Source organism: Petromyzon marinus, chromosome 33 (assembly GCF_048934315.1).
Source record: "Petromyzon marinus isolate PM22_M1 ecotype Great Lakes invasive population chromosome 33, UKy_Petmar_22M1.pri1.0, whole genome shotgun sequence".
NCBI lineage: Eukaryota > Metazoa > Chordata > Hyperoartia > Petromyzontiformes > Petromyzontidae > Petromyzon > Petromyzon marinus.
In genome coordinates, this window is record NC_133699.1 from 2039866 (window position 1) to 2065601 (window position 25736).

The 25736-nt window shown below is 49.2% G+C and overlaps 1 protein-coding gene across 4 annotated transcripts in view; it reads left to right on the plus strand.

The window, feature by feature from the left end:
* LOC116948291 (kinesin-like protein KIF26B) overlaps positions 1–22312 on the plus strand; it is a 123410-nt gene extending 101098 nt beyond the window's left edge. For 3 of the 4 annotated variants that reach the window (XM_032964812.2, XM_076071438.1, XM_076071440.1), the window contains 5 exons: positions 31–4633; positions 9401–9627; positions 12000–12020; positions 14105–14255; positions 14853–22312. In XM_032964812.2, the coding sequence (XP_032820703.2) occupies positions 31–4633; positions 9401–9627; positions 12000–12020; positions 14105–14255; positions 14853–14992 (5142 nt within the window). In that variant the 3' untranslated portion in view covers positions 14993–22312. The remainder of the gene's footprint in view (positions 1–30; positions 4634–9400; positions 9628–11999; positions 12021–14104; positions 14256–14852) is intronic. The other variant, XM_076071439.1, reaches the window with a different exon arrangement.
* The last annotated feature ends 3424 nt before the right edge of the window (positions 22313–25736 follow it).

Consider the following 25736-nt stretch of genomic DNA (forward strand, 5'->3'; position numbering starts at 1 on the left):
GCTTAACGTTGCGTTTCCCCGTCTTTCCAGTCTGCGTCCAGTTCGTCGGGTGGGGACAGCTCGTGCGAGGAAGGGCGCGGCCAACGTGGCCCGGCGCCCATCCGCCCGTTCCACCCCCGCCTCATGGCCCTGGATCCTGAGCCCCCTCTGGCGGCGGTGCCGCCGGCGGGCGGCCCCGGCATGCGGCCTCCGCACCGGCTGGGCCTGGCGAGCGAGGCGGAGTACTCGTCGAGCAGCGAGCAGTCGTGCGACACGGTCATCTACGCCGGCGAGGGCGGAGACCTCACCGACAACGAGGGCCCCCCCGAGTCCGTGCCGGTGTCCCCCGCATCGTCGTCCAACTCGGCCAACTCGGCCAACTCCTCTGCCAACTCGGCCAACTCGGCCAACTCCTCTGCCAACTCGGCCAACTCGGCCACCTCATGGACGGCCGACGGTGACCGGGCAAAGCTGCTGAACCGGGAGAGCGAGGATGCGTCGCCTGTCACGCCCGCCGTGGTGATGGGCGACACATGGGCGGCGGTGGTGGCGGCAGTGGCGGCGATGGAAGGCCAAACGGGAACTTCTCCCGTAGAATCCTCGGACGCCGCGGACGCCACTGGCGACGGCACTTCTACGCCGGCAGGCGAACAACTGCCCGCGGAGCCGGCCAATCCCTCGGATCGCGACCACTTCAAGTGCAAGACCTTCGCCGAGCTGCAGGAGAGACTGGACTGCATAGATGGGAGCGAGGAGCCCCGGTGTTTCGCGTTCGTCGAGGCCTCCGCGACCACCGTGGCCACCGTGGCCGAAGAGGAGCGAACGGCGGACGGCCGTGGCGTCTCCGCCGGGTCGCCGTGGCATGCCGAGGACGAACCCTCAAAAGACAACAACAACGAAGCACCCGCGTCTCCGTGCGCGCTCGGAAACGGCTACAAAGCGCGCGGAAATGGGGACTGTGTGTCTTCTGAAGTGTCGGCGGATAAAATCAACAGGAACGAAATACCGAGCTGTGGTAGCGGGGCGGGAAAGGTGCCGGGCGGCGGCCCTGCGTGCGTGCCGATCGCTCTGTCGCTCGCGCCGGGCGGCGAACGGGGAGGGAAGTTCGGCTCCCCAGAGAAGAGGGCAATGGGGAAGCGGTCGCTGCCCAGCCCGGCCCCTCCTCCGCCGGGGACAAAGCCGCAGTACAGAGGCACGGAATCGACGGCGTGCAGGGCCCACGCGGTAGGCGGCCTCCAGACGAGGACGCCGCCCGTGGGAATGAGCCCCCAGGTGGCCAAGCGGGTCCTCGTGCCGCAGCGGCTGTCACCAGCGGCGGACGCGGAGGGTGGCGTGGAGGCGGACGCGCCTCCCGCGTGCGTCGACGGCCCCTTCGCCGCCGAGAAGACGGCGCGCCAACTCGACGAGGAGAGCGGCGCGGACGACGAGCTCGTCTTCACGCTCGACCTCCTGCACGCGCTCCTGGGCGGCGGCGACGGCAGCGGCAACAACAACAACGCCGGCGGCAATGGCGGCAACGGGCGACGGCCGATCAGCATCATCAGCTTCACCAGCAACTGCTCGACGAGAGCGTTGGCACCCGGCTCGCGTCCCGTCAGCTTCGTCAGTGTGGACTTTGAGCCGTACGCTCCTCCTCCGCCGCTGGCCGACACCGCGGCCTCGGCAGGGGCGGCGACGCCGTCGGCCCCGGCAGTGAGTCCTCCGCATTCGTCCTCGGCCGCGGGAGCGGGCGCCTGCGTGACCAGGCTGGTGGCGGGCATTCCCGTCGCCTTCTCGAGCCCGGCGCTCGACGGCGAGCCGTTCTCGGGGCGCGTCGCCGGCGAGGACAACTGCAGCAGCAGCAACGGCAGCAACAGCAGTTGCCGCTCGTCCATCGGCTCGTGGCTGAGCGAGCTGAGCAACGCCGGCAGCCTCGGGAGCGAGGGGGAGCAGTCTTGCGACAGCTTCGTTGTGCAGGCCATGTGCGCGGGAAGCGTGGAGCAAGGGGAGGCGGAGCAGATTCTCCCGGCGATGCGGTCGCCGTTGGAGTACGGCAAACAGGAAGGCGTTGTCGGACTCTCACAGGATGGGCACTCACCTGTGAATGGGTGCTACCAGCAGGTTAGGGCACGGACTAAACCGATGGACAATATCGAGCTCAATGGAGTCATCTTTGCTGGGGATTTTAAGAAATTACCCTTCGGGGATTTAATGGGGACCGTTCTTGAAAGGTCACCAAACCTGCAGTCTGGGCAAAGCAAGGAAGGCGGCCGGCGCACAAGTCTGATCATTTGCGGGGACTTCAAGGACATATCCAACCTTGAGAAACGATTGTCTGCGAAACACGGCGAGGACGATTTGGAAAACCACAAGAAGCAAAGCGTCTTCCCGTGTCCTGCGAGCGGGGCGCAGGTGGCAGTTGGTGGCGGTGCAAAAATTCAACCGGCGGTCATTAGGAGCGGCATCTCCATTCATCCCAGGATAACCCCCAAGCCAGCCGTGGCTCTTTTTGAAAAGGTCCCATCTAGGGGCACTCCCGGATCTCCTGCCAGGCAGAGCCCCAAGGCCAAAAACTGCGATGGTTGCGTCAAACCGCCGGAGCTGAGGTCGACATTCGAAAATCCCTGGGTGATGCGGGAGGATGGTGAGATGGACGGCCTGGAGGAGAGCACGAACGTGAGCCATGGGAAGCCTGCCGACGTCTGCACGAGCGCTGGCACAGCTGCCGAGAGCCCCGCTCAAAGCAACGGTGGCTCCCAGGCACCCGGCGGGCAGGGGATCAGCAGCGACGCTCTGAGAGCTGGCGGAGAGATGCAGGGCGTGGACCGAGTGAGCGGCGGCGGCGGTGGCTACGGGGGCTACTCGCACACGCTGCCGACGAAAGCGAGCGCTCACGGGAAGTCTTCGGCGATGCACGGCATCGTGAGGCTCGGCAACGGTGAAGCGACGTCTTTGGACCGCGAGCAAGTGGCGACGGTGCACAGCGCTACGATGGATCGCAAGAAGGGAGCCGCAAAGTCGAGCGGCGGCAGCGCCGGCGGTGGCGCTGCCAACGTGTTCCTCTTTTCGAAACTGAGGAGCAGCACTCCTCCAGCACCGCCGGTCCGCAAGTCCAGCCTTGACCAGCGCAACAGAGCGGGGTGCAAGGATTCACCCGGGGCAAACCACGCGTTTTCCTACGCCGACACGGAGGAGGCTTTCAGCAGATTGCTGTCACCCAGCCGGGGTGTAGGCAGCGGTGGCTCCAGCTGCTCGACACCGGTGAAGGGGAAATTGGAGTCGTCGGCCGAGCAAGGCTTCAAGCGAAGCTTCACGGGCAGGAGCGACAGCACGGAGAGAACCGGAAGCAGGAAGCATGCGGCGGACGCGAAGATGTTGACGGATGGACACGGCTGCGTGGCGCCTGCCAACTCTGCGAGCAGCAGGCTGGGACGACTGATGTTCAGGATTTCGGGGAATGGAGGATCGGCAGCGCACGGCACCCTGGCGCAGGAGGCCCTGATAGCGCACACGAAGCTCGCTGCGGAGCTTTGCTCCAAATCCTCCTCCGTTTTCGGCTCCAAGAATCGCAGTCAGTCGGCAAACGGCGGCCCACCTCCAGCCAAGGCGGCTCCTCTCAGCCCTCTGTCGCCATCTTCCTCGTCGTCGTCCTCCTCCAAGACGCTGCCACACCCGGGCAGCACGCGGAGCTCCAGCTTGCCCACCAGCTCCCGCGCCGCCACGCTATCGCGCTCGGTGCAGGCCCTGCGCAGCAAGCTGGGCCGCGGCACGTCAGAGAGCTCCTCCAAGGCGGGCCGAGTGGCCAACAGCCGAGTGTCGGAGCTCGCGTGCGGCTCTCCCAAGGCGTGCTCGTCACCCGCGTCACCTCCGCAGTCACCTTCGGCACCGACGTCACCGGTCACCGGAGGATCGGGAGCGGCGACGGCGGCGGCGGCAACAGCAGCCGGAGCGGCCGCAGTGGTCGGGCCGATGGGGAGCGGCCGCGGCAGCCGGGGCTTGCTCCCGACGGTGGCCGACTCGGACAGCGGCAACGACAGCGGGGTGCAACTGACGGACGAGAAGCCCCCCCAGGCAGGCTCGGCGGCGGCCGGTGGAGCACCGGCATCGCCGAGCGCGGCGTCCTCCACGGGCGCCGGCGCCACGTCGAGCTCGGCCGTCAAACTCACGCTGCCGTCGCCCTACAGCAAGGTGACGGCGCCGCGGCGGCCGCACCACCGCAGCAGCGGGCACGGCAGCGACACGAGCAGCGTGCTCAGCGGCGAGATGCCGCCGGCCATGGGCAGCGCCGCACTCTTCTACTGCCAGAACGTCGGCGGCGGCGGGGGGATGGGCGTCAAACCGGGCTGCGGCTTGGCGGGCGGCGGCGGCGGCGGCGGCGGTTCGGTCGCCGGCGTGGTGGCTCCCATCCGGCGCGCACTGCGTGGCAGCCCCCTTGCCGGGACCAGCAGCTGCAGCAGCAGCGGGTACGAGACGGGAGCCAGGCAGGAGCCGAGGGCCATGGCGGCGGAAGGCGCCACGGCCGCAGCCGCCGTCATGACAGTGAGGTCGGCGCCCAACTCGCCCGCGTCGTACAAGCACGAGTCGGCGGTGAGCGACAGCGGGCAGCAGTCGTCCGGCAGCAGTGGGCACTGGTCCCCGCGCAGCTTCAAGTCGCTCAACAGGAAGGCGCTGCTGGGTGAGTGGTTGTGTGGGCACAGTGTGTGGTTGGAACACGGCGTTTTCGACTTGCGATCCAGAAGTTGCCAGTGTCGATCCCGTGACGTGGAAGTTGAAACGGTGGGAAAACGAATTCCATCGCCGCTGCCCACCCAGCAGTATAAATGGGTGACGTTGCAGTTAGCCGATCAGCAGGCTGCGTGTGGTGAGGCGGTGTGGGTGCTACCCACCTGTTTCAGGGCATCTGGCGGGCGTAGAATGATGGGCTGAAATTACCCTCTCGAGGGGCTCGGCAGAGCTCCCGCAGGCGGTGGCCCTTCTGCCAGCAGTGACGTGAGAGAGGAATTGCAGGCCTGCACCTTGACCTCACATTTTTATATTTGTAACGATGAGACAGTAGTCCATTTATCAATCACTGCTGCTGTCAGTTGGAAACGTTTGCTAAAATGTATCTTCATGGTAACCTTAGACAAGGTGAACAGGGATGCAGTTCTTCAGGAACCGCTGATGGTTTTTGCATGACGCACACAGGCCGAGTGCTTTTTGAACGTGTTCTTGCGTGTTATTTGAAACATATGCTTTCTGTGTCATTATTACTACTTAAAATTATTAACTAATTTTCTTAAGTTGCGCGAAACATTTCTCAATGTTATATTCTTGGTTCTTTCGGTAAAGTCACGTAGAAGGGAAACAATAAAATAATAAAAAATATAAAACATTTTATTGTTTCCCTTCTACGTGACTTTACCGAAAGAACAAAGAATATGAATCCCTGCAGTCACAAAAGCTTTAAATCAAAATTTCTCAATGTTGTTTTGTTATTGTCATTTTGAACGCCCTAATTAGTATCATATATCTAAAAAAACTGCTTTCGTCTCACTGTCAATGCTCGTTAACAATTAATATTACAATAACAATTTATTTTTAAGAAATAAATTGTATCCTTCAGGCTTTGTTGAGTTGTTAATTGGGTGGAATTGGACATTATAAGCATTTGCCTAATTGAACTAATTTGAGAATTTTTTATGCTACAATTACATATTTTTTTTATTAATAATCTAGTCCGGTTTACCACATCATCAAACTAATGATTATTCAATTGTTTAAAATATGAATACCCAGAAATTCTGGTCTCTTCTTTTTTCTATTAACTGGGCATACCACAAACCATTTATTTGGCTGCGACTGCCACATAGTTCGCTGCTCTAGTTTGGCATCGCGGGCTATCTCTTAAAACTCAACAATGCGGTCATAATAAAGGTGTCTCTTAATTCTCCATGCCAGGTGCAGCCAAGAGGACATATTTTTGCGCACTGTAACACCCAGCCGGTCTCGAATTACATCTATTGGTTACACCTGGCCCTCTAAATGGACCCAGGGAGTGGCCTTGAAGGTGTTACCTGGCACTTAAGAGATCGTGACAGCTGATCAAACAGAGAGGCTCTCGGGCACACACTGGCTCTCAGAGAAGCCTCAATATTTCCGCACATATCCCAGGAATGCGTGACGTAACCACACCAAAGCGCGGTTGTGCTTTGTGTGCGCGCGCGGCTTGTACACATGCATGCATGCTTGTGTGTCGCCACTCGGCCACTTGTCCGGACTGTTTGCAAAATAAGAACATTCCTCTTGCCTCAAAAAGAATGCTTGAGAAAGTGGTGTGTGTGTGTGTGCAGCTCATGTTTGAGTCATCGTAATGAGTGGCACTGCGGCGCAGAAACATTTATTTAATTTAAAATTGCACGTGATTAAGTTTCTTTGTGAAAGGGGCTTTTGGGAAACAATTTAGAAGAGTTTGGTTGTATATAAGGGCTCTTCATTTGGAGCATCCCAGGGCACTTTACAATTATTATTATTACTTTAACCAGCTCAAAGAATAGAGCAACGCAAACAAATATGATTTAACAATTTTATTTGAAAGATTTGATTGTGCCAACAGATTTCCTGATTTGACTTGGAATCGAGTACCAGAGGCAGGATGTATAACAATTAAAAGCCATTGATTTTGCTCATTGTATATGGCTGCTAGGAATTTAGAATCAGAAAAGCCAGCACAGAAAGTATGACATTCATCAAAGAGAGAAATAGCAAGAAGCAATAACAAGCATCTCGGGATCTTTCAGATAGAATTTATTTCAATTTTATGACATTCATTATAGATTTGAAGCTTTCGTGACTGCAATGATTCATACTCTTTGTTTTTTTTTCGGTAAAGTCACGTAGGTAAAATAAAATAAAAGAAAACAACTAAATTAAATCACGACGTTTCGGAGGCAACACAAGCTTCCGTCTTCAGGTGGAACAGTCACAGCAGAAGATCAGAAGATCTGTGTCAAGTGACACAGATCTTCTGCTGTGACTGTTCCACCTGAAGACGGAAGCTTGTGTTGCCTCTGAAACGTCGTGATTTAATTTAGTTGTTTTATGACATTCCTCAAATTATGACAACATGCTTGGCTTGTGAAGGATATATCAAATAGGCTCTCACAAGGCCTTGCTGTTTTTTGCGTTGTTGCACAGGGCCTTGTCACCACAAATTCTCGGGATGGGGTCACTCGTAGGACCTCGCCAACGACCAATGATATCACAGCAAAGTTTTGTTGGTTGGGGTGGGGGATGGTGGGTGTGCGAGATGCCAGGATGGTTGTCCTGGCTGACGGTGTTGTCCTGTCGTGTTGTCGGACTTTTCCTTGAACTCTGCTGATGTTGGGATCTATGGTAGGCTGTCATACCCTTCGTGCCTGGGTCATTGTTTGGCCTTTTGTGATGTCCTTTGCTCATTCTTTTACGTCTCGTTCTTTTCTTGACTTTTTACCCATTTCCCCTTTTTACCCCTACGAGTTTTTATTTTCCCTGTTTGTGTTTTATAAGGCACGTTGAGGTGTCATGGAATTTTAAATGCAAATCAGTATGCTTCAGCTTTAAATGAGCTTCATGGAAAACAGAATTATAGTTGTAAACTGCAATTCATGTCACACTTTTGGGCCTTGAGGTCTTAAGTTAGTTACCATGGACATAGGACGTAACTACATACTTCTGCATTAGGTTTTTGGGGTTGTACTGTAGCGATCTCCAATGTGTCTTCGGGGTTGTTTGGCACGATGTCCGACGTTTTGCCCCACGTGCTGGAAGAAGCTCCCAGCACGCAGAGACGAACAACGTGTGGGACGTCGTTAAAACCCATCGGAGAGTTACAGCACATACACGTTTGGCCGCTTTTCATCTTTATAATGTGTCCCAGCAGCACGCTACCGTGAGTTTATCTGCATCTTTGCAATAGTCCCCTTGTGTGACTTGGCTCTGTTTGATGTGCCACTGATGTGTGTTTTTGTTTTGATTTACGTCGAGCTCCCTGTGAACTCTCGAGCTCAGAGGGAAATGTTATAAATGCTTTGTCGCATTTTTAACTGCAGGCTGCTGGGGCTGTGTTTCATCAGCCTTTTCTCTGTGGCTTTGGGGCTGGACTTTGTCATCACACAAGCAACACTCTCGGAAGAAGGGTGTTTACAGTGGAGCGAGACATGGTTGACTGATCTAAAGTTTTTCCCGGTGATATGTGATAGCCTTTCTGGTGGTAGAATCTCTTTGAAATTCACATTCAACAAGAGGCTTGCTTGCTCAGAATTTCTGTAGCTGTTAGTCTTAAAATACAAAAAAGGATAATATATGTAGCTGGTAAGACCTGGCTTAGGAGCACATGCTGATATATTTGTGAACAATAAATAACTTTAAGGGACATTATTGCAGCTTTCTCAATTACGTAGTGGGAGTGGGAGGAAAATGTAATAAATCAGTGAATTGGAAAGCAGGGCAAATGAACTAAATTAATTAACAAGAACCTGGGATGACCTTGCAATAAATCTCCCAACGTATTCTGGAATAAATTATTGGTTTTGTTAATGCAGTACTGGGATTGGGTGTAGGAGTAGAGACCTCGGCTAATCAAAAGCAGAAAGGCCAAATAACCAAAAAGTGTCCTGCCCGTTGTTCTGCATGTGTGAGATTCCTGAAGTGAAATGACAGGAGCTTGTGCCATCAACTGCGCTAATGACGTCTGTGATGGATCGTGGCAAACACAAGCATCCTGTAAAACAATCCAGAGGGAACGATGTGACCGTCTTGTGAATGCCATGTGGCGGAATTCTTAAAGTTCAAGTCGCTTAGAAATCAGACGGGAGAAAAAAGCAAGTCATGCATTGGCATTTTGGGGTTAAATGCTAAATGCAGTACCTTGTTGAGGTGCTTTTACAAAAAAAACCCCAGGGTAATCTTGACCTTGACCTTGAAATGAGACTCTGCCAACAGGGACAAATTAGCTGAATATTTTTTTTATTTCTTTATTTAGCATTGACCTGAGATGACCCAGAAATCCGAGGATTCACTTGACTGTGGTGACATTGAAAATTGCGGAAATCGCTTTAAAAAAAGTATATTTGTGTGCATTTTAGGTATGCATTTAATATTTTGATAAGTAAGCCTTATTACCATCACCCTAGCCACCAAATATGAGAGCCGTTTATTTTTTTTGCTGAGGTCACGCTCGAACTCTAAAATCTGTCATTTCTAACCTGGCCAAATTAACAGATTTCTGTTTGAAACCTACCGTCAATTATCGCTCATGAAATCTGGTAAAGTATCAACATTCGCGAATTCTACTCTCGCCCCCCCCCATTTTCACAAGCCTAACCATCGCGAATGTCTAGGCCCTGCCATACGTCCATGCGTGTGCGTGCCTTTTTCTTACTTTCCCTGTTGTTTTCTTTACATTCACTTGTGACGGGTTCAGGCTCACAGCGACGGCGTCTGGCCCACCAGCCCCATCCGGCGGCTCCTCCTACGCTGCCGCCCGTGGACGTGCCGCCGTGCGTGCCGCCGTGCGTGCCGCCGTGCGTGTCGCCCGCGCGCAAGGCGCCCGCGCCGCCGCCCCGCCGCGCGGACCCCCGTCCCGCTCAGCGAGTCCTCAACGAGCCCTTCGAGATCAAGATCTACGAGATCGACGGCGTGCAGGCGGAGGTGAACACCGGCGCCCATCGATGGCGTCTTTAAACGAATTTGGGGGGCAGAAATATTTCGTCGGTGGAACGTTGACGTCGGGGGGGGGGGGGATGCGTTCCCGTAAAGGTGCGCCGACGAGAGTCGAAACGACGTGAATCAAAGCGATTTTACAGGCTTTGGCGATGGAGGCGAAAGGCTGAGAGGCCACGGATAATGAGAACGATCGGACGATGCCGTCAGCGACGTGAGTGTGGGGTTGAGCGACGCAAATCGGGTAGCGGTGTTAATAATTATAAAAGTGACGACGTATTTGCAAAACGACGTAAATGGGCCTATTCCTGTGTATGACTTTGGCCGACGATAATGACATTGGACGTAAATCACGGAGCGTTGTCGCCGACGACTGCTGCCGGCCAGAGACCAGAGCCTGAGGCCAACTGCAAAGATGAAATCAAAGACTCTGGATGAGGACGCAAACTCAAAACAGTTTGGTCACATTCACAATTATAAATTGTTCCTCTTTATTACTGCTACTCTTCATTATCATCAGCCATGATCAATCCACTTAAGGCCTTCATCCAGCAATGGATTGATTGATCATTGCTGATGATCATGATGAGTAACGTTATTTAGCGACAGCAACGCACCGAAGAAGGTCGAACACAGTAATTGCCTCTATACGTATGTCTAAAAAGATTAATTGAGTTAACCGATTATCTGAACGAATAATTAATTATAATTAATAAATGGCGGGGGGGGGGGGGTAGTTTTTGAACGCCTCCTGACACCAACATTTAACAAATTAACAGGCTGTCATGGACTAGACGAACGTAATAAATACCGACTACCTTAGCATTGAGGAGACACTCCTCCCTAACGATGCCTCCAGCTGCTGCTCCACTTCTCGTACAGTACTCCCTCTCCTACGTGGCTTTTCCCCGGCACCATTAACGTCCTTCTCAATGCACTACTGCCCTTTGCATTTGACACAGAAATGTACACCCCCCCTTCTTTCCTCCTCCTCGCTGCTGTGCTGTTTGTGAATCTGCACCACCGCAAGTGAACGTTTGCGAATGCGCGAGTTGTGCAAACGTCGCTACGCCGTCGCAGACACACTTATCCCAAAGCCATCGGCTGTGGGGTGCAATCTTCCACTGAATTATAACCAGCTTGACAAGAGCCACATCATATTCTTAGCTCTTTCGGTAAAGTCACGTTGAAGGGAAACAATAAAATAATAAAATATATGTAAAACAATAAAAAAAATTCTCACGACGTTTCGACCATAACACAAACGGTCGTCATCAGGCGTGAATTACTGCAGTCACGAAAGCTTTAAATCAAAATTCAAGAGCCACATCAGTGAATAAATACATTGAGAGTTAAGAATTGACAATTGCACCAAAAATTTGGTTAAGTTTAATATAGCTGTGAGTTACATACATTTTGAGTTACACAAAAAAAAGTAATTAGTAATTGACCCGGATTTCCCAGTGATATTTCTGTCTTGTTTCCGAAGACATCACTGCAGGATATGAGATTTGTAAAAACTTGTCAGGCGAAGCTCCTAAGCAGTGGTCCACGATTTACAAAATACTGTGCAATTTGTAGTACCCAATAGTACATCCGTCGTTCTCATCATATTCAGTCCAGAATCTAAGCAATGACTATCCTCTGCTTCGTTTTTAATTGTTGCCTTTTCTCGTTGTTGCTACTTTACACTTTTCTTTCCCGCTATTCCCGTCTGCAAATAATAATAATCATGTATAAGTTCATGACGAGTTAATGTTGCGCTTAGTTTTGCCATCAGGGAAGTTGCTCTCTCTCTTTCTCAAGTAGATAAAAACAAAACTGCCACCGCCGTTGAAGGCATTAAAGTTTGGATAAAAATTTAAAAAGGATCCTCCGTGTGCAAGAGCTTTTCATAGAATATATATTTTAAGAGGATATTAATGTATTCATTCTCCGTATACAGTATGTGTGTGCATTATGTATGAGCTGCCCTCCGAGCGTGTTCAGAAACGGAGGGGGAAAGGTCCAGATTTTATTAGCGTGGGGTATCCACCAAGGGGACCCCCAGGCGTGTCTCTGTTGAGCTGAGCACAACTCGCTAATGCAAGCGGGCAGATATTGAATTGCAACGGCATCAGCCTCCCGCTGCAGGGAATTCCAATACATCCCATCGTATCGGCCTTGCGCACGCAACGCTTCTTTAATGCCGCGTTGTCCCACGCCTAATCCTGACAAACGTGACATTTCAGCGACCGTTTCGGTCTCGTCTTTAAGTAAAAACAAAAAAATGCCTCAAATGACGTTAATTCCGTGTGATGTGATTTATGTCTCTTCCTTGCTTGCTGCTGTTTTCTTCTTCGTTATGCCTTCTCCTCCAGCCTTTTCAAGGTATTGATGAAGTAAGTCTTATGTTTTGCCGATAACATATTGCTCTCCCAGATCAACAGAAAGTCCCATCTTTTGTGGACCGAATTTGGTTACAACAAGAAGGGAGAAAGAAAAACATTCAATCGAGAGATGGAATGGAATAGTAAAAAAAAAACGATGTCAAGCGTAAGCATTATTTTAGCGTGGCAGTTGATGGAAATGTTTAAGTTACAGGGTCAGGCAATGGTATTTGAAATGTCTGGTCTGGTCGGCTGTTGCCTTTATCGTAAATACTTAAAAATTCTCGGAGATGAAACTGGCATGGAGAATAACACCTTGTACGATGTCCGCTGGCAGTCACCTGAATTACAATCACGGCACAGCGCCAGAAATAAACCTCTGGTCTTTGACAAATGCCGTTCCGTGACCCTCTCACAAACACGGTAAGTTCAAAACGATCCATGTGAAACCACCAGTTCATGGTGCCAATATGTGTTATTTTATATTTAAGTTATTTTTAAATCGGTAAAAGCATCTTTGGATTGTTTAATATTTAATATATGCGACTTGCATTAATTATCAGCAGATGAGAATTTAGTGATTCTTCAAAGCCACGTTTGAACTCTGCAGGAAGGTGGACCAAATGTAAATGTTGACCCCCACGATTCTTGATCTGGGAGGGCTATAGACACATTGATTCATCGCTTTGTTACATCAGCTTTTGTGGCTCTCAAGTGCTGCGAGATTTATGCTGCCCCCTTACGTGAAATTTCTCGGATTTTTTCAATTTCTCAGCTCCTCCACGTCCATTTTTTTGGTTGCTCCCTCGAAACATTTTGAGTGGAATGTACCCAATATCACTTCGCTCTTAATCAGTCTTTGTTTAATGTCACACCGACACGTGGCATCTCAGAATGAATCCATGAGTCGGCTTTAATGCCTTTTAATCAGAGCTGTGTAATTAAACCCAGGTTCATGGCAGAGTCAGATTTTACTCGGGGAGTCGGGTCACGTGTGCTCAATTCAGAGGCGCAGACACTGTGTTGGCAAGTGGCGGGTGTCCGGGAGCGGTGGTTATCCGAGAGCGGTGGTTGTCCGGGAGGGGTGGGTTTCAGGTGGTAGATAAAGAGGTCCATCGATGAGAATGTCTCCATTTCGATGAAGAGGGCGTCATTCTCCAAACGATGCCCCCACACACCTGCACCCCATCACGTAACCCTTGGTGCGGGTGCATGCACGCGCGTGTGTGTGCAAGTGGCTCATTCATTGTGGACTATGCCATCTCTTTAATGGGCAAGTGTCAGCCCTGCTCATTACCCCTTTACCCCTGGGGCAAAACAGTTAAATCTATTATTAATACATTTCCATGTGGCCCTTGGTAATTTTAGTCCATTGCCACCGTGCTCATTAAAGCAAAACAGACCTTGCTGCGATTTCAGGTTTGCTACACAGCCCTGCATTCAAAGTGCCCATTGTTTCGCATTTTTGAGTCCCCTCTTGATGGCTTAATGTATTAATTATACGTCACTGTTAATTTGCATATGAAATGAGCTGATACCCTTTACTGGTCGAAGCACTTTCGGCCATATGACCAATTAATGGGAGGGCGGGGGGGGGACATAGATGGGTCAGTGGCTAGAAAGATCTTAATTAAAAATATATAACAAAATAAAAAAAATGTGGTTTCACTGACATCATATACCCCGATGTTTAAAATGACCACAAAGCATTTCAATAATGCCAAACGAAGGGATGACATTGTGTTTACACGTCTTCATAAACGTTTAATTGTTATGGTAACAATTCAGATACATATTATTAGGGGAAAACTTGACTCACCGATGCGCTGCTCATCTTTCAATCAGTTGGGCCCGCAATCCTCAGTTTGGAGAGCGGTGCAGATACATTCGTGCCGTTTTGTGAGAGGCCAAATTTTGTTCTGACGTCCGAGGGCGTTCTCGTTAAATGACAGTCGATCCCGGGGGGCACCCACCACGACTGCCTCTCACTCCTCCCTTACGCTGACCCCAGACTCCCCCCTCCCCCCCGTGTGTGCACGCGTCCTCCGCGTGCCGTCCCCCACGCCCCCCCCCACCCACGCCCCGCTGCCCCCCAGCTCCTGGTCTACTTCAGCGACCGGCTGAAGCGGGTCGAGGAGCGGCACCAGCGGCTGTCGGAGCTGCAGGACAGGTATCTGGCGCTGCGCCTCGAGCTGGAAGCCTCCATGCGCCACCTCATGATCGAGCCAAGCAAGTGGACCGCCGAGTGTAAGCGTCGGCACCCCCCCCCCTCCCCCCTCTGAGAATCCCGGCGTGAGCAGCGAGCCGCAGTGCCACTTCCAGGCCCCCCCCCCTCCCGCCGATGAAGCGTTTCTTCCATGGCGAGATGTTAACGACCTCACCTGGTATACAGGAGGTGAGGTTCGTGGGTTTGGCCCCGTCCCTGACGGTCGCCCTGATTTAAACTGCTAGTGTGCTAAACGTAAATATCCGCCGCCGTCTGCTTCACAGTAGACTTTTAAATGTCCCCGTGACGTCTTTCGCCCACCAGAGTAGCTCATAATGTGTCGGCATCATGCTCTAAATTTGCCATATTTTTTTATCCGCAGTTTACTCAAATGGGATTATACATGGCAACCAAACCAACACCCCCTCCCCCCCCCCCCCCCCCCCCCGAGTGTGAAAACTTGGAAGGAAATAAGAGCCACGAGGCTTTACCGGGTAAACAAGGACAACAATAATAATGATGGATAATAGTGTCAGTGTTAAGCGCTGTAATAGAATGTGCGTAATAGTCACCAGCCGCCATTATTATAATCGTCGTCGTCATGGTGACGGTCTCGGCGCTTGTCTCTGGGCGTGAAGTTGAGGTGGACGGCGAGCTGGACGAGGCCTCGCTGGAGTACCTCGACTGCCTGGAGCGCGCCACCGAGCGCCTGGAGCAGCGCCTCAACGTCTGCAAGTCGCACATCATGATCATCACCTGCTTCGACGCCACGCGTTGACGACGCAGCACTACTCGGCGCGCGCTCGCGCCGGGGAGTCGAGGGTTGGGGAGAGGCGGAGAGGCGGTGGCTGGGGGGGGGGAGAAGAGAGGCGGACGAGCGTAGACGAGGCGGAGCGGGGGGCTGCATTGGCGGTATCTGGGAGAGGGGACATGAGGGGTAAACGCCGGCCACCACATTGTTGATATTCGTAGCGAACGAAAGAGGGGGTTTTTGACCGCAGTGCTTACTTAACTCCTATCGCTTCGCTGCGAGCAAAAACTAAAAAGCAGGCTTGTTTGCATTTATTGGAGACACTTTTCCCCGTGCTTTTCAATGCCATTTGTCGATGCTGTCATGGTCGTGGTACCAACGATTTGGCCCGCCGCAAAGCAATTCGCCGGTCAACCTGCCTGCCATTCCCTCGCACGCTCCAACGAGGGAACAGAGGCAGTTGTGGATGGAGACCCTCCCTGATGGGAGGAAGATTGGATGTATACCGTATATACATGCAGCATATGCAGCATATGGTTTTGTTTAGGCATGTGAATCTTCTGCTGTGGTGCTAAATGAGTATCTTTCACTCCAAGCCAATATTTCTAAATTAAGCCCAAGGTAGCGCGTCTTAACTTCCATTGTAACCACGCAGCTCCTCGTCCCCTTCAACTGCCTGAAGTGCTTTCGGGTCGTCTTCATTGCTGCGGGTTTTTGTGATGCCGAGTTCGGAAGTTTTTTTCTACGGAGCACCGCCATTCAGATCGGGGTCCGCGCGCGTCCCCTTGTGATCGAACAGCACTCTCATCAGGGCTGCGTCCACCAGCGTTTCACTGAAACAGCCATATCCAGAATATGGACAACGCATGGCTACGGAACCGCAGGTCGGCGTGCGAAAATCAAGCGCGCGTCTGAGGGATTTTAAACTTCGTCATTGCCGCGATGGCAGGAAGCACGTGTCCATCCCATGCCACCTCTGGAAAAAGGAAGCCTGGTTTGTGGGACTTCAAGGTTACGTTGCAACGACAGTGAAAGGGTTGGTGGAGAAGGGGAATGTGATTCTGGGAAGTGGAGGTCGGAACTGGTAAAATGACATTGGGAGATGTTTGTCAACACGGCGCGAGACAGAAATATGGGGATGGCCGATAACATCGTGGTAGGATTTTTTTCTTCTTCTTGGGTTGGATTTGTTGACGATCCCTTACGATGGTATCGTGCTAATAGCAGGAATGTGCAGGCTACGTGGAATGTAGGCGATTTGCAAGTGGTCAGGCTGGTGAGAAAAATTGGGCTTGAGCAGATTTTTTTTTTCCTGGAAGATACCTCGTGTGGGACACTGACATTTTTTGACAGCTCGAGGTGGCATGAAGTGACATGAAGACCATAGAGTTCTGCAGGGCGGTGTATCAAACTTTGTAAAGTTGTATATCGTAGGTCGCAAGTGCATTGTGAAGTGCCAAATGAGTCGTTGAAGTAATATTTGTTGCCGGGGCATGGAGTGATGTGGCGGTGAATGGTTTTCCATGCGGTGGTCATGCATTAGCCAATAATCGTGCTTTTTCTTCTTGGCAGCAAGTTTACCCTTTTATTATTTATTTTTCCTTTGTTAAAAAATTATAATGATTTACAGCCCTTTGGCAATCAACTGCTGGATGAATGCCTCTCCACGTCAGTCGTGGGCGGGTTGTTTGACCATACTTCACTATTCTGGTTTGTGTGGGTTGGAGAGGGATGGGAAGGAGAGACAGTATCGGTTCTGGTATCATTCGCCACTGATGTTTGCTGTAGTCGGCAATTGGACTCCGGTCTCCGGGTTCATAGAGTGCACTGGGTTAATCGATGCACCACCGCTCATCCATTCTTCTTTTTTATAAATAAGGAAAAAACAAAATGGTTTTCACTTTTGAAAACGGAACAGAGTGAAGCAGTGAAATGTGCCCGATGCACTTTGAAGAAATGACATCACATGCATCTGAATGAGCCCTTGATGTTGATGCGTGTGCTTCCAGCAAGGAGATTTGCTTTCTGCATGCTTTGGAAGTCAGAAATATATATATATGGTTTAAACAAAGTTCATCAAATGTGTTTTGCAAGAAAGAAAATGGCACTGGTATTTGAGATATGGGCAAATTCATGAACTGACCTCTCTCTGGTTTACGTGCCATTGCTCAGTAGCTGGCAGGGGATTGAGGGCTTTAAGAAAAGATTACCGTGGGTGGGTTCACAGCAAAGGTCCGATCATAGGTGAAGTGGAAAGGCCAGAGTTGCGAGATTGAGTGGCACGCGGCTGAATTGGACAGGTCAGAATTTTGTTTAGAAAGCAAAACGGAATGGCAGGAGTGAGCACTCCCACTATTACACATCATCGTTCACAGCACGAGGATGGCTTTAGGGAAGCACAGCTTAGGAAAACGTTCACCAAAGGATTGATTGATGTCAAAAACATAAAAATGTTATGGGACAAAGTGGATGTGTGAAAAAACAAAAAAACTCAACAGACAATTCCAGGAATTACATAAATGTGTGCAGTGTTTGTGCCCAAAGTACTGTTTATATATATACTTAGGGGAGGAAGTGCAGCATGTATCCAGCTGGCTGCTTAAAACCCAAGGATATTTCCAGGAGGCTCTGTATTTTTTTTAAATGTCTAATTCCAGGAGTGCGCAGGTTCGGGCGTTATTCATTCATCGGTTGACAAAATAAAATGTTGAAGGTTGAACAGTGGAAAAATGGCATTTAACGTTGAGGGCAAATGACAATACAAAAAAAATATGTACCTTCATGGAACGCATGAAAGACAAATGCTGATTGGAAAAAAGCAACAAAAACGCCTTTTTAAAAATCATATTTGCAAATAAGTCGGTGTCAAGCATTGAAATTGCTTTGGACAGAGCAACCAAATCTGAAACCATAAGTACTGGAAATATAGAAGACTTATTTCGGTCTTGCTAAGTGAATGCAGCTGTTTTGTTCTTTGAGGCCTTTTTTCAGGCAGGTTTCAAAGGCTTTTGCAATGTCGTGGAATCCTGTTAATTTTAGTGATTGAAGAAAATTACCATTTAAGTTCAGATTTTTACATTGAACATCTGCATTTTGTGAAGGGTCCTCTCCATCCATTTCCTATGTTGCACTTCTATATACGGTATATACATGTTTGAAGGTTAACCTTTATTTACAATGTCATTGAAAAAACCCTACATATGCCTACAGTCTTTAATGTTTCACAACATATTATAATCGAACACTTTTTACTTTGGAAAATGTAAAATAGATTATTTAATTTAGTGTTATTAATTTTAACACAAAAGTGCCTTATTTTGACGGCTGGTAAATATCCCAATCAAAGTAGAGCGCAGTTGTATAACACCCAACAGAAAGCTGTCGCTTCCCGACGCATCGTGCAAATTCATTTTTGATAATCACAAGATATTGCATTTTAAAACTATGAATATAATGCCGGCAAATATGGTTGTTAAAACCCAGTGGGGGAAAAAAAACGTCCCCTGCAGTGTTGTCACTGCCATCCTGTGTTCAGTCTGGGATGCCTTTTGTGTGGAATAAAATTATCGTTACCGACGGCATCTGCACAGGCTCTCTTAGAAAGAACTTCCTTAAATCGCTCTCGAATTTACACCCCAGGAGGATTGTGGAGGTGAGTGACTTTACTTACTAACCTGGGGGACAGGTGACCAGCCACCATGCCTAAACCACCTTTCGTTGTCTTAAAACTGCTGCAAGGTGGCCCCCTTTTTTTCAGGCCAAGTCAAACTTCGAGGGGCATTCACCACAACAACCGAGCTACGTTGAGTACAACCGTGACCAGTGTTTGCTCATTTTAGGGCGAGTTGGCCTAAAGGTCGTCAATGAGGTGTGTGACGGCTTGGGTTGTGTAAAAAAATATTCTCATAAAATACTTGCCTCTGTTTTCACAAAAAAACTAATTACGCAGACTGTTATGACTGCATCGAAGCCAGATCTGTAAACCCATGGGTTGCTGACCATGGAAATTGATTTGTCAAACTGCCTGACAGCTAAGCAGATGGCAGGTTCCTAAAAGGTGCTCTTTTTATTCCAGTCATGACATGGTAATTTCCAGCTGTTGACTCTGGTTTTATAAGCAGAGGAGCAGTCTGCGTGCTGCTGAATTGCCCAGTCAAACAAGTACGCGTGTGTGGGCATTTGAGGACCAAAAAACAAAACCGCTTTCATGGTTATGGCAAACTCGTTAATCTTACGAATATTTGATCGACGAAACAGCATGCTCATTTAAAAATATACGGCGTACACATTTAGCTTGTTTTAAAAATTCTTCTTCGCTTTTGGGTCTTCGAATCTTTCAAATATTAAATAAAATGTGCAACCCCCTCTGCTCCCCTCTTAACCCCCTCCCGGAAAGCCCAAAACCGATGGTGTTATTGTAACGGAGCTGTAGATTTTAATTAGAAAACCCCCCGATGCTGCTTGCTTCTGACTTTTGTTCTTCAGACGAACACAAATAGCCCTCCCAACACGATCTGCATGAACATTTTAACGATTAATTTTCGAACACAAGTGCTTGCCGCTTATATCACGCCTTCCGAGATTTTTGTTTTTGCACGGTGGCTTTGGTGAGCCCAATGCCGATGTAAATATGCTCGAAATGTAAATATTCACCCGGTTTAATTATGTGTGCAGCGTTAGGTGGTTGAAGGGGGAACATTGTATCTGGCTTGATAGCACTAGTGTTGTCGGGGGAGGTGTAGGTGTGCTTATGTTGAACTTCTTTCGCACCGTATGTAGACGCTAACCATGCTAATCGGGGGTGCGGGAGAAGGGCAACAAAATAAATAAATAAAACCGTTCTTAAGAATTGAGTTTTCAATATGAGATTGTTTTAAAAATGCGTATTTAAACAATATATAGTGTTGCAAAGGGTAAAGGCGACGCCGTGCAACTGCTCGCTCATGTCTCTGCTGGCAGAAGAGCCTCCGCTAGAGGGAGCTCTGGAGAGCCACGGGAGAAGGTTTTTTGGCCTACTCTTCCACGCTTGGCCAGATGCCTTGGCAGACACGGGAGTACCAACACTGTACCCCACCACACATGACCAGCCGATTGACTCATTGAGTGTATGTATTTTGTATAAAATATGAATTGTTTATAGCATGTATTGCTATTCGAGTTGAAAACGTGGCTTTATCTCCTCCATGCCACCGATAACATCTCCCCCAAACAGTTCGTGGCACCGCCCGACTGCAGGAATTGAGTCCTGTGCTGTTCGTGCACACGTTGCCCGTGTCCGTGTGGGTGTGTGTTTGACCACGTGGAGCAATGCATGCAGGGTGTTAAACAACTACAGTCTCGGTGTGTAAACGTGTTCGTGGGTTCCGCATCGCCGTCTTTGGGGGCACCCTTCTCTTTCAGAATGGCGAACATAAATTCTGAAATGTGCGGTTTTTTTTACTGAAAATATGAAATAGGAGTTATTGAGTGTCGTATGCATTGATTGATGAGAGAGTGAGACGTGAGAAATTGCACTTTTGAATTCAGCAGGTTTTTATTGTTTTGTCAAAATTCGGTCGCAGTGAGATGCATTGCTGTTGTAAATCGCCTTATTCTTTGGAGACTTGGTAGGAAATATATGAGATCCAGAGAGTAATTCACATGCATGGAAGCTTTTATCAATACGGTATATATTAGATATGTGGCACAATGGTAAACTGATAATGCTTGTTGTATCTAGGTGCAGTCACTGTGTCCCAAACTCCAAATCACGATTCTTCTTGTTCAATTAAAAACAGAGCCATGAATGTTCACTGAGATGGGTATTTTCTGTTCGTTTTTGTTGTGCTGTAATTGCCGTTTGTCTGCTTTGTTAGCCCACCTTACTGGCGATTGTTTTCTTTTTTACTCCAAGACTGAAGCCTCAAAATCATTTGGAGACGTAGGTCAAAGAAGCCATGCAAGTCAAATGTATATTGCTCATTAAAACAAGGGTAAACATTATTTAAGTTGTTAGCAAGGCCCAGGGTAAACAATTTGCCAGGTGAATTTTGATTTCAAACACGAAGACTGAACAGAATAGCCTCTTGTAAATTGGGTGAAATCTGGAAGCATAATAAATTGATCAGCTGTACAAGTTAGCACGCCCGGCTGTGCAGGTCTCACTCCCGAGATCACGGGTCACATTGTGCAAGGAGGAATATAGTTGCTGCATGTTGGGTGTCGCGATATGTCGTGGGATTTCCATTCCTCACGATGGACACCATCTCATGTTAGTCTCGTCACGGATGATTCCCTGTGGAGCAAGGCTGGGATTGCACAGCTGGTGCCAACACAGGGGCTGGAATAAAACATTTAAAATGCCTCGTGCCACTTTTCGACACGCTAAGATTTGCTCGTTACGGCAATAAGGGTCGAAACCACAATTCTGCTTTGGTGAATTTGCTGAGTTTTTTTTAATATAATTAATTTGCTTGAGCTCGGATACAATCAAGGTGATGAACGTGTTACATGCTTTGTAAAATATATATTTTGCTTTCCTTTTCGTTGTGACGGCAATGCGGCGATGGTGTATTGGCGAGTACGAGATGCTCGCCGTTGCACCCGTTATGTTACCGCGTGTCCGTATACGCGTGTCTTGAGCGTGCGCATTAAGCGACGGCGCTTGTTTTGAGCACGGGTGGCCGTTATGACTTGGGATTTTAGCAAGAATGCGCGGAGCTGCACGGTCCAAACACATGGCAAACATTTGCATGCCACTTGATGGTATTAATTACCCTGCAAATGCCTGGCCTGAGCTACACATACTCCCTAATTTGAATATAAATTTATGTTACATGAATGTGTCATTTAATTACGCGCAATAATTTAGGATGATTTAAATTGCCCCAAAAACGGAAAGCTTCCCGTCATCTTACCAAGTTTAGCCCAATGAATAATTGCCACCCTAATTACTGTACGCCATTTAGTATTCCCAAAGTCGGAAAATCGGTAGAGTTGCAGAGTTAAAGTATTGCCAGACTCGTGTGTGGAGCATGGTTTGTTTGAGTTGGTAACACTTTGCATCCCTGAATATGGCCCATGCGTGTAAAAAAAAACACATGCCGTTGGCAGTACAATCCAATAGACAAGTGAAAGTGTATGATATTGGCTCAATCCCTAGTCATAACAGAGTGCGAATTCTTGTGTTTGTATATACATGGAACGACTGTACAGATGTGTTGCAACGCTATTGGCTATATCATATATAAGTATGCATATTCGCAAGCGCGACTCGGTCTGTATATGCACAGTGCTATGATCTGCTTCAAGTTGCACCATGACCTACAGTGTAAGCCAAAATAAACAAAAAACTTCATGAACCGTCAACGTTTTGTTGATCTGTTCTATAATGGTGGACTAATCCAGAGACCTGGTACGTGGAGGGTACAAGGTCTGTGGCGCCTTTCTGGAAGGTGGTTAAGGCATTATTACCACGCCGGGTGCTACGATATGGAGAGGTTGCGTTGGAGGGCAGGGTAATTGGTAGAAGCAACCTTTCGCTAAACTTGTCGTATAAACGCATAGTAGCGGCGTATAACAACCATATTCCGGAGTAAAAGTGAACACAAGTACAAACTTGCGCGAGAAACCTAACACCTTTTAACCTTCCTTTATTCCTGGAATAAATTTCCTCCTCCGCTGCAACTTTGCAGCGTGTCGCAGCATTTTGATGTCACGACATTTCAACTTTTTAACTCTCATCCCCCCCGCACAAAAAAAAAAATATGAAACACGGCTTCTCGAGTATTTTCTTGGAAACTTAAGATGATCGTTCCGCCAGGTTCTGTTTTGAACAAAGTGCTCATTGATGTGCCTTCCCGCGCTGTGCGATTGTGCATTGTGACCCACGGGAGAGGTGAGAGAGAGGAGAGGGGGGGGGGGGTATAAGGAGGCCGTGTTCTTCCCAGATTTGTGAGTGAAGGCTCTCAACGCGACCGTGTCAGGCGTCGTAATGTAACACCCCGAGCTGCCCGCCTTGAAGGTCATCACGTGTCTCTCAAATTAAACGCCGCACCTGTAAATGGACGCTGCCGTGATGTCGCGGTTGGAGCACTGGACTTGCAATCCCTCCAAACACCCCGCCGCCCCAGTGCACCTAGCACGATAAGTGGATTGGCGGGTCTCGTTTGGTGGGGTAATGGGTGGGGTACTCTCTCGTTTTCCACGATGTCTGGCCAATGTGGAAGAGTTGGCCAAGAATTCCCTCGGGAGGAGCTGTCGAGCTCTCTCTTTTGGGAGGCCTCTTCCCCCAGCGGCGGCCTGAGCAAGCAATTGCAGATTTTTCACCTTTACCACTTTTTTGTAAATACAATACACTCCAGCTGCTCAGGCTGCGTATAAAAATGAACGTGTGTTTGTATATGCAGGTTATTTTTCTTCTGCCTGTTTGGGTGCTTGGTAGGTGGGGAACGACCAATGGATAATTTTCTTTTGATTTGTATCCCTCATTCATTTATATTAAATTATTTTCAGTGGATTACAACCTTTGCACTCTTTTAATTCATCAACATCACATTTGATGACTGGTATTATTCATGAGTAGGGGTTTTTGAGTGATCAGTGTTGCAGTTAAATTTTCCAGCCTTCCTTTGCCCCAACACTTTATAATCCTAGTGTGTATGTTATATGTCAAAAGGACACACACATTAACTATAGTAGCAGTGCTCATAATAATAAAATAACAATCTGCAGGCCTTTGTCAAGCCAGGCTATGCCAGCCATGGGGATCGGTTGACCATACTTCACCACACTCGTCAAAGTCAATCGGTGAAAAAGCGTCCCCAGGACTGGTGGAGATACCACATCCCCCCCCCAATCGATGCTCGCTGAGGCTGGGACTCAAACTCAGGTCGCCGAATTCAAAGTGCACAGAACACGCCGCCTCATCTCACCCCGGGACGCGCGGGTGAGTGGTGATGAAATGTGCGGCACGTCGAGTCATCGTGCGCTGCTTTTGCAAACCACGAGTTTATTCGCGGAGTAATTTCCATGCACTGCTGTTTCTATTCAAGGGGTTTTTGTATCATTATTATTATTGTCGTGCGTATTGTATAAGCTGCATACACACAAGTATGTACAATACACGGTACCATAAGCCGGACGAGGCCGCTTGTACATGAGGCATACAAAGCAGCAATAAATAATGCAGGCGGCGTGCCCGGCTATTAAGGTGCCAGCACATTTTAAATTATCGCTCCCCGCAGGTAGATAGCGGGGCCCCACTCCGGATCGCGCATCTCCGGCGTGGCTTGTCGCTGTAAGAAGGTTAATTTGCTTCCGTGTAATTACCACGCTGATTTAGGAGAGAGGGGCCAGCACCCCAAAGGGGTTGCTCGATGCCACCACCACCACCACCCCCACGCCCCCCCGTTTCCTTGAACAATCTCTGGCGTTGTCATTCTTCGGCGGGGGAGTGTGGGCAAGGTGCGCGCGACCATCGGTGTGTGGGCCACTCAAATGGTGCAGGCGAATGGATGCACGGCTGCAGAGTCCGAAGCTGCAGGAGGGGCATTTTGTTGCAAGTCGTGGGGCTGCGTGCTCAAGGTGACCCCCGTTGAATGACGGCGTACAGTTCCAAATGTTCATTAATAGACTTCTAATTTCTCGTCAATTCACCACCGCCAGTCGCCATCATCAATCATCGTCATCCATATTTTTTTTTTTATGCTGAGTATAGTGAACAGAAAAAAATAACACGAATGCAGTCACAACCATCTGGAATTACCAAAATGTTTAGTTTTTTTTTTAACCAAAACAATGTAAAATGCCAATGTGTAATCGTCATCAGCCGTGGTTAATCCACTGCTGGATGAAGACATTCCCAAGCCAACATCACCTCTCACGATCCTGCGATGTAATGTTCCACCAGGAACCCATATGTTGCCATTCATATCCTTTGTCACGAGTCTCATATTGCTATCAAAGTGTGTGTTAGGTCTACGACTTGCATATTTCCACCGGGTCTAGGGGATTAAACGAAGCGGCTGTGAATAGGTACCACGACGTCTGCGTTTGTTCGTGTCACGGGTGAGTGACGGTGCCGTCCAACGTGACGCAACGCGCTTACTGTCAAGTCCAAGGTGAAGATGGATTCGATATTTTGAGATGACGGTGATGGGACACACGCACGCGCGCACAGGTGTCACTAAAGATGCACGTAAGGAAACACATTGTAAACCATCGCTGGGAATAAGACAGACCCTAAATAATTATGCTCGGGTAACGTTCTCGCCCACGTTTCACCGTTAAACACCACAAGCAGCGCGGAATGCGCCTATTGCATTGCATGCACAGCGAGCTCCATTACACTGACTGTGTAATTCACCCTCGCAGGAGGCGCCCTGTGTGTGTGTGCGCGCGTGTGCAGGTGTGTTTTTACACGTGTGGACGGAGATGGCACGACTTCCTGGAGCTTTCGCGATAATGGCGCTTTGTGCAAAGTGTTCTCTCCGCAGGCTCTTGCTATAATGATGTGATTGTTATTTTAGATTACGTGGTGTAAAGTTGTTTTATTACCCACAGGAGGCGGGGGGAGGATCGGGCGAGTGAAATGGGGTTTCAGCCTCTGCAGTGGAATCCGCGCACAATAATCCATTAATGGAACAATGGGGGGAAGAGTCGTGGCCGAGCACAAAATGTAACTTTCCTGGCCGAGTATCGGCAACACATTTCAAGACGTTTGCTTTGCATTGCCGATCAGTTGAGACAAAGTTCTTAATTTTATTTCACCAAACTCAAAGATCAAGACCAA